The sequence below is a fragment of the Callorhinchus milii genome, unplaced genomic scaffold (assembly GCF_018977255.1).
Source record: "Callorhinchus milii isolate IMCB2004 unplaced genomic scaffold, IMCB_Cmil_1.0 Scaffold15, whole genome shotgun sequence".
Lineage (NCBI taxonomy): Eukaryota > Metazoa > Chordata > Chondrichthyes > Chimaeriformes > Callorhinchidae > Callorhinchus > Callorhinchus milii.
In genome coordinates, this window is record NW_024704756.1 from 17,404,504 (window position 1) to 17,413,543 (window position 9,040).

General features: G+C 54.6%; 1 protein-coding gene across 1 annotated transcript; it reads left to right on the forward strand.

Moving 5' to 3' along the window:
* The first annotated feature begins 427 nt into the window (after nt 1-427).
* Nucleotides 428-8,282, forward strand: LOC103173154 (stAR-related lipid transfer protein 13-like). Its single transcript, XM_042340841.1, has 7 exons — nt 428-573; nt 3,809-3,880; nt 4,646-4,727; nt 5,049-5,112; nt 5,620-5,719; nt 5,818-6,707; nt 8,202-8,282. Exons 1-7 carry the CDS (start codon nt 471-473, stop codon nt 8,280-8,282), a joined length of 1,392 nt encoding a protein of 463 aa, XP_042196775.1. The 5' UTR covers nt 428-470.
* The last annotated feature ends 758 nt before the right edge of the window (nt 8,283-9,040 follow it).

The window sequence follows — 9,040 nt, forward strand, 5'->3', positions numbered from 1 at the left end:
CGGTTGTAGATGTTTAATGAGCTGAGTATCGTACAGTGGAGAGTGTGTGTGTGTGTCTCTCTCTCTCTCTCTCTCTGTGATTGTGCTCTGGTGCTCTAACCTCAGTCCCGGCATTTTACAGAACCAGCTACAGGGGAGAGGTGACTGTGAGGAAGTTCTCCTGCTGTGTGTGTCAGGCTGGTGTGTGCCAGGCTGTGTGTGCCAGGCTGTGTGTGTGCCAGGCTGTGTGTGTGCCAGGCTGTGTGTGTGCCAGGCTGTGTGTGCCAGGCTGTGTGTGCCAGGCTGTGTGTGTGCCAGGCTGTGTGTGCCAGGCTGTGTGTGCCAGGCTGTGTGTGCCAGGCTGTGTGTGCCAGGCTGTGTGTGTGTGTGCCAGCGCCGGGAGCAGAGCGCTGCGCTCACAATGCTTAGAGCCCCGCTGGCGGCAGCGAGTCCCGTTACAAGCCGGCCCGCGGGCCGCCAAGGCTGGGGCGATGGATGGTTCCGAGCCGCCACGGATGTCCCGGAGGGCTGCCAGCTTCTCCTTCAAGAGCTTACGGTGGCGTTTGACTAAAATGAACAGGCGGCGCACAGTAGGTAGGAAAAGTGAGGCTTTCCCCCACGTTTGGGTGTGTTTGTCTTTGGAATTCTACACATTAGCAATAAACACAATACTGTACCTGGGGGTAGGAATACACTGGTGTGTGAGGGTCAGGGTGTGTGTGAGGGTCAGGGTGTGTGTGTGTGTGAGGGTCAGGGTGTGTGTGTGAGGGTCAGGGTATGTGTGTGAGGGTCAGGGTGTGTGTGTGTGAGGGTCAGGGTATGGGTGTGAGGGTCAGGGTATGTGTGTGAGGGTCAGGGTATGTGAGGGTGAGGGTCAGGGTGTGTGTGTGAGGGTCAGGGTATGTGTGTGAGGGTCAGGGTATGTGAGGGTGAGGGTCAGGGTGTGTGTGTGAGGGTCAGGGTGTGTGTGTGAGGGTCAGGGTATGTGAGGGTGTGTGTGTGAGGGTCAGGGTATGTGAGGGTGTGTGTGTGAGGGTCAGTGTGTGTGTGTGTGAGGGTCAGTGTGTGTGTGTGTGAGGGTCAGTGTGTGTGTGTGTGTGTGTGTGTGTTTAACCCCTTGTTGTACTGTGAGTGTGAGTGTAAGTTGTGCTGAGGGTGTGGACGCTGTGAGTGCTTTGCTGCTCCCGTTGCTGTGTCAGTGCCAGTGGGTGTGCCAGTGTGTGCCGGGGGCTGCGGGCCTGATCCTGGGCAGTGCCAGGCTGAGTGGGCAGCGCTGCCAGTGACAGGGACGTCGGCCACACTCGCTGTGGCTTCACTGGTTTTCACTTGCACTAAATCCCGGGATTCCCCCCGGGGTGGGGGGGGGGGGGGGGGCGCCTTCCCCTTAATCAGAGGGAGCGGGTGAGTGACTCACTCTCCCTCACACTTCCCTTTTTGAGTGGCTTCAGGTCTCTTTTTTTGGTCGCCCACTCGGGCAGTTCCCCTTCGGGTTATGTGCAGACCGGGCGGGGGGGGGAGGGGGGGAGACGGGACAGTTTGCTCACCATGAAGTTGCCCCGATGTGGTATGTGGGTGTTTGGATGGAAATTCTCACTGAGGGGCGCGGGGGGTAATTAATGGACTGACAGCTTCTCTGTGTGTATCCCTTTGTCTGTCTCTGTCTGTCTCTGTCTCTCTGTCTCTCTGTTTGTCTCTGTCTCTATGTTTCTCTGTCTGTCTCTGTCTCTGTTTCTCTCTGTCTCTCTGTCTGTCTCTGTCTCTGTCTCTCTCTCTGTCTCTATGTCTGTCTCTGTCTCTCTGTTTCTCTCTGTCTGTCTTTGTCTCTCTGTCTCTGTCTGTGTCTGTCTCTGTCTCTCTGCCTGTCTCTGCCTCTCTCTGTGTCTCTCTGTCTGTCTTTGTCTCTCTGTCTGTGTCTGTCTCTATGCCTGTGCAGTATTCTGTGCGAAGCTGATGTTTCCAGTCAGTGACCGCTCAGATTCCAGTTCCTCTCCAGTCAGGAGGTCTCAGGAAGGACAAAGCCGCCCTGTGTGAGGGGGAAATGGATTTAACTCTTAAAGCCTCTCCGCCCACACAGACCATTTCATTACTCAGAAACCGAACTCAGGGGCAGAGGCACCGAGGCTGGAGCCAGTCAGTCAGTCAGTCAATGAGGAGATGCACCAGGAAATGGTGCTTTGTGACAAATACAAATTAACATTCATATAAATACCTCATATAATGCTTCACCTTAAATTCTGTAGAGTGTAGGAGGAAGGGAAGAGGGGGAATCTCCTGTGGCCTGTGTTAGTTGAAGTGGAGAAAGAACCTTTCTCATTCCCTTCATATTGGTGGAGTCCTGTAGCTCAGTGGTTAGAGCACTCGCTTTGCAAACGAGAGACCTGAGTTCAATTCCAGGCAGAGGGCGAAACCTTGGGCAAGTTTCCTTACTCCACACAGAGCCTAATAATAATCCCTCCAAAACCAAAAACAATAATAAATTGGTCATTTTCAATCTACGACTGTTTGTGGGACATTGCTGTGCGCAATTGGCTGCCGCGTTCGCCCACAAATATACAGTCAATTCACTTTACAGTGTGTTCTGTGAAGCGCTTTGGAATGTCCTCCCGACGTGAAAAGCACTATATCAAATGCAAGGATTATTATTATTATATTCCTTCACAAGTTAATAAGTCGTTACCCTGTGAACCAGTGTCTGAAAGGCAGCAGTGATGGAGTGGCCAGGGCCTGGGTGTTGGGATCAGTGGCCCTCAGTGCTATCTGCCTTGGGACGTCCTCTCAATGTAAGAGGCACGATACAAATGTAATTTGTTGTTGTTGTTGCCCATTGCTGCCCAGGCCGGGTCCCCTCGCTGTGCTCTCGCTCGCTGCTCTGTGTGTGTTAGACACTATTGGGCACTGCCCGCTCGATTTAGCACAGAGGCTCCTGTAATCAGCTGCCAGCAGTAACCCACGTCTGCCCTCCTCGCCCAGCCCTGAGCTCATTTCCTGTGGCAGCACAGAGAGGGCTACAGGGAGTGTCCTCACCCCCACCAGCACTGGCTGTTTATTAGCACATCTGGCGGAATGCCGGGCGGGGCTTCCTCGGGAATGCTGAGGAATGAAGCTGTTTCCAGGGTTCAGGTCTCGGTTCCGACACCGGAGCTGAATGTTTTACTGAGCGGTTGCTCAAAGCAGTGCATTGAGACCATTCCCTCCCTGCCCCCCCAGCCTGTCCCGTTGCTGCCAGCCTGCCTGCCCCCCCCACCCTGCCAGTCTATCTGCCCCCACAGCTTGATCCCCCCACCAACCTGCCTGACCCTCTCCAGCCTCCCTGCCCTCCCCCTCGCCACCCACTTGCAGCATGTGACATGGTGGGGGCAGTTGGTAATCGGCTCAGCTGATGTGTAGTTGCACTCGAGAGTGAGAGCCTGACATGGGCTCAGAGTCCCTCTCTCACATCCCAGAGAGCTTTCCCAGCCAGCCTCAGAGATTCCCATTGTAACCAGAATACACAGCATGCGATGTTCGGCTGTAACTGTTCTGGATGTTTCTGTGAGTGAGCACAGAAGGTCGACAAAGATCTCTCTCTTCGCTAACGGACACGGATGGCACACTCACCAGACGTCTAATATTCAAACGGGATTCGCCAAATGGTCTCAGTGGAATCAGTTTGTGAAAGTTATAGCCTGGTGAACGACTAAACTGCTGGTCTAAGCTAACTGGGGAGTGTGGACGCACAGTGCAGAGAGAGCTTTACTCTGTCTCTAACCTGTGTTGTGGCTGAACCTGGAGTGCTGGGAGGACCTTGGTATGGAATGAGTTAATGAGGGTGTGGATCTTTCTGTTTCAGAGCTGGAGGCACAGGAGCTGTGTATTTGGCTGCGGGAGGCTGGATTTCCACAGTACGCTCAGCTCCATGAAGGTGGGTGTTAATAGCGCTCATTAACCATTTGTTGTTCTTCAGCTCAAGCAAAGATGGTGTCAGTTTACAGCCCTGAGAGATGTGCTTCTGACAGGGTTAAGGGGGCATTCACTCATGCAGAGGTTTGGAAGCGACCTGACAAAGGTCAGATCTTCTGAGAGGGTTAAACAGGGACATCAGCTGGGGATGGTATGGCAGCCTGGGCCAGTGAGCAAGCATGAGTACAGACACGATGGGGAGAAAGAGTGAGCAGAGAGTAGGGTTAGAGTAGAGAGCTTCAGTGGGAGAGCGAGCACCAGCACAGACACGATGAGGAGGGAGTGAGCAGGGAGTGGGGTTAGAGTAGAGAGCTCCAGTGGAGGAGCGAGCACCAGCATAGACACGATGGGCTGAATGGCCTCTTCCTATGCCAAATCTAGGAGGATTCTTCAGTTTTTGAATGGTTAAGGGTTGGAATTGCTATGTTTAATGCTACTTTTGTCAGCTTTGGTCTTTGATAAACACATACTGCACTGTGTTTATGTGGTGGACAATCACAGGAAATCCCGGCATCCTGGGAACCAGCCCGAGCCAAATCTCAGCCTGGTCCAACACTGCACTCTCATTGCCTTTCCTCAGCAACACTAGCTGTCACTGTGTGTGTGAGAGAGAGAGAGAAAGACTGACATGGAGGTGTGGAGTGTGGAGGGGAAGAGGTGGGAGTGAGTGCGCGGGGGAGGAGAGTTGGAGTGAGTGAGGGATAACCAATTGGTGTTTCCTGGACAGATTCCCAGTTTCCCATCGACATTAATGCTGTGAAGAATGATCACAACTTCCTGGACCAGGATTATGTGCAATCGCTCTGCAGGTAATTCTCACATTCACACTCGTGCACGCACACACTTGCACACTCACACACATGAACACACTCATATGCACGCACTCACATTCACACACGCACTCACGCACACTTGTACTCACTTGCACACTAACACACTCTCACACTCACCAACATACACACTCAGTGTTGTGTCTTAAACCGTGTGTTAAAACCTTACTCCAGGGAGCTGATTATTTTCCTCTTGGGGTACGGGGGTGAGGAGGGGTGGGTGGGGAGGGGTGGGTGATGAGGGGTGCCTTATTCCCTATTCCCCCCTCACTATCCTGACTTTCTTCCCGCTGTTATTAGGCGGTTGACCACTCTGAACCAGATTACCTCCATGAAGCTGGATATCGACATTACCAGGAAGTTGGTGAGTCAACTGCAATGTTTTGCTTACGCTCTTCCAACATCACCTTTCATCTTTGCCATATGGACCTGGCCACTCCCTCTGCTCAGTGGGCTCTGGGCTGCTCCACATCCCCCACCCAGCCCGTCCCACTATTGGTGGTCAGCCGCTCTGCCCGCAGTCCCTTCACCTCACCCCCTCCCTTCAAGGCCTGTGTCAAGATGCTCCTCTTCAACTGCACATTTGGTCACCCTCCTACCCCTAATCTCCCTACCCTCCACCCTCCTGAACCTAACCCCCAGCTTGGGTCCAAATCCCTAACTGTCCAGTACCTTGGGACATCCTCCCGATGTGAAACACGCCGTGTAAATGTAAAGAGCTGTCAGGTCTCGGCGCTCGGGTAACCAGGCCGACGCTTAACTAGGGTATGGTCACAATTCCCTCACACCCCAACACCCCCACCCCCGGGAGTTTCTGTCATGGTTCTCCCCCTCCACGGTTCTGTGGCTGATGTCTCCGTTGTTGTTTCAGGGTGATGGCTCTGAGGAGGATGAGCCGTTCGCCATCAGTGACCGCTGGGAGTTCCAGCGTGAGAGCAAGCGATGGTCTCGGCTCCCCGCGGGGTCCATGGGCTCAGACCCTGGGGTCCAGGCAGCCGGGAGAGCCTGCTGAGCGACCTGAGCTCCAGCCACAGCACATCCGCTGACAGTGTGCGGGGTGGCTCGGCAGTGCTCAGCACCCAGACCCTCAGAGACCCCTGTGTCGCCGTGAAAACCACTCCAAACTCTGTGGCCAAGCCCCGCAAACACAGGACCAAGAGCTTCCTGCGGCACATCGACTCTCTCCGCTGGAGGAGCCCGCAGACCAAAGTCAAAGCAGCTCAGGGCGGCACGGAGCCCACCCACAGCACCGTGCTACACAAAGTCCTGCCAGGCCAGGGCCCCAGGCCTCCACCCAGTGTCAATGGGGAGCCCCAGTCCTGGGAGGCAGGTGACTCCCCAGCCCCCAGCCTCACAGCGGGGCTTCGCAAAGGCTTGACCAGCAGCCGCTACCTGGAGGACTGCAAGCTGGAGGCTGCATCCTGCGGCCTGGGCTGGGATGACCAATCGGACGAGGAGCAGCTGGTCCGCATCCCCGCCAACCACAAGCCCGGAACATTCCCCAAAGCCCTGTCGCTGGAGAGCCTGTGCCCCGGCCACGACCAGCGACTGTTGTGGTGGAGGACAGAGAACCTGAGTGTCCGCGGGGGTGGGTCCTGTGGCTCGGTGGGCAGCCGGCACAGTGTGTACGATAACGTGCCCGAGGCCTGCCCGCTCAACCCCGCCTTCGACAACCTGGACGAGGTTCTGAGCCATGTGAATGGGGAGAGGCAGAGGGTGGAGGCCTGGTCCCAGGTGATGTGTCCTGAGCTGGAGGCCTCAGGCCCGGCCAGGGATAAGCCTGAACTGCAGGCCGGGGGCCCGGTCGAGAAGGAACCCGCCCTGTCGGGCAGTGATGTGGACACCAGCGGTGCCTCACTGACCGAGGGCGAAGACATGGAGATGAGGGAGAGGAGTGACTCTGGCGTGGGAGCCTCCCTGACCCGGCCCAACAGGTGGGAGTGCGCTCAGCTCAGGGCAGTAAACACTGCATTGGAAACAAGACTCCCCCCCCCCCCGTCGTCCGGGCCCTGTCAAACTGCTTGCACTTCCTCTTTGGAATAAGATCTGACCTTCAAATCTCACTTGAATTAAACAGTTTGTGTGTGTGTGTGCAAGGGAGTGGGGCGCAGGGTGTTTGTGTGTGTGTGGGGGGGTGGTGGTGAGGGGGTGTTATAAATAAATCAGAGCCTCTTCCATCCCCCCACTAGTCAGCCGAGCAGTTTCCGTTTCCAGCCCAGCTGCTCGCAATTGGAGCAGATTTCATCTCAACCAGTGGTTTCCTGCCTCAGCTGTTTGAGGGGCGTCAGACACACGGCTCTTAGGCGCACACGTACACACACTCCCCCCACATTCAGAGGAAAGCCTCCAGATCCTGGCAGGGACCCAGTAAGCGGAGCAACACACAGACCCCACTCCCACACACACAGACCCCCCCCCCCACACATAAACGCATAATAAAGGGCCTGCACCCAAGATGGGGGTTAGAGCCAAAAGGGGTGGAAGGCAAAGTGTGGGAGGGTGACCAAAGGCGCAGTCAAAGAGGAGCCTTGAAGGAGGAAAGGGAGGGGCCGAGGCAGAGGGGCTCCGGGATGGAGTTCTAATCAATCTTGTCGATGTTCAATTGGAGAAAATTAGCATCATATAAACCACTTGTATTTTTCTTTACTTTCTTTCGAAAACTTGTTTCTCAGGTTGTTTGTGACTGAGTCAGAGACCTGAAGCCTGAAAACCGGGTTCACATTGAGCTGTTCATATTTACCCTTCGCGGGGGGGAAAGGAGGCATACATCAGATCCCCTCCCCCTGCTCTCCCTCCCCACTCTGCCTCCTGTCTCCCGGCCCCTCTCCTTTCCCTGCCCCCTTTCTCCCACCCTTGCCCTTCTTTCTTGCCCTCAATACCCAGAAGCAGTTACAGAAAGTTACAGGTGAAAGTTCGGTCCATCATGTCTTTTCCCCCAAAATCCTTTTATATTTTTCAGTTTCAAATATTTTTCTGATTAGCAGCTAAAGCTGTTACACATTCTGTTCCCATCAGTGGCTGAAGTTTCACCAGAGTTTAAACAAAACCATGTCGGTGACGTTAACAAGGCTTTCTGTTACCAGGTTACCCCTCCGGGGAGGGGGGGGGAGGGAAAGAGAGGGGGTAAAGAGAGAGAGGGGGAGGGAGAGAGACAGAGTGGTGGGGGGGGGAAGAAAGAGAGTGAAAGGGGACAGAGACACAGGGAGAGGGAAAGAGAGAGAGTGGAGGTGGGGAGGGAGTCCAGTTTTGTGGCTGAAAGTTGTGGGTTTGATTCTAGGCAGTATTTCACATACAATGTATAGGTGAGGCTTCACCTGCTCTGCCAGCTGCACCCCACTGGCTCCCCCCCACAAAACTGCCCTTCCACAACCTCCCCCCCACCCCGGAGCCCCAGCAGTGACTGTAGCCAACCTGCTACTCACTGCCATGCTCTGCTATCTGCTCTCGGTGCAGCCAGTCTGCCTCCTGCAGGACATGCCTCCTCAGCCCGCTGGCAACATCCTCAAATCACAGCAGTTTATCATTTACTTTTAGCATTAATTTTATGGTCAATTTAACATGGAGAATGTCGGTGGTGGAGCAGAGAGTGTGTCCACGCCCCCAGGTCATGGTTAGAGACACAGTAAATCTCCCTCTTCACTGTCCTTACAGCCAGGGTGTATGTACAGGGTGGGAGTGCCTGTTGGTGTCTCTGGTTTCTGTGACTGGCGTGTGGTATGATACCCTGACCTAACAAACATCTATCCACCTCAGTCTGGAAATTGCAATGGATCCAACATCCACTGGCTTTTGGGCTTTAGCTTTGGGTGAACTCCTGTCTGTGTCTGTTCAGACAGACGTTAAAGATCCCGCAGCACAACAGATAAGAGAAAATTTCTCTCTCCCTGGGTCCTGGGCCACATTCCCCCGATAAAAATAAAATCACTCGTTGGCTGTTTACTAAGCGCACAATGGGTTCCGCGCTGGCCTCTACACACAGTCACTACACTTCACAGTAACATGTTGTGGAGCACTTTGAGGGATTCTTGTTATAAAGCAGTTTACAATAAAGGAGACTTTCCCCTGGACACAGACTCCTAACGACACAGACACTGTATGTCTGCCTGGCGCTGCCCCTCACACACAGAGCCAGGCTGTGTACAGTGAGCTGTGCCTCAGACACACTCTGTCTCCTTGTAACTCCCAAGCCAAACCCTGAGGAGCTCACTCCAATCTTCCACAGGCTGAGGAGAAAAAGCACTTTCCCAGACAGGAAGTCCTGCTGTGGGTGGTAGGGGGGGGGAGGACATAAA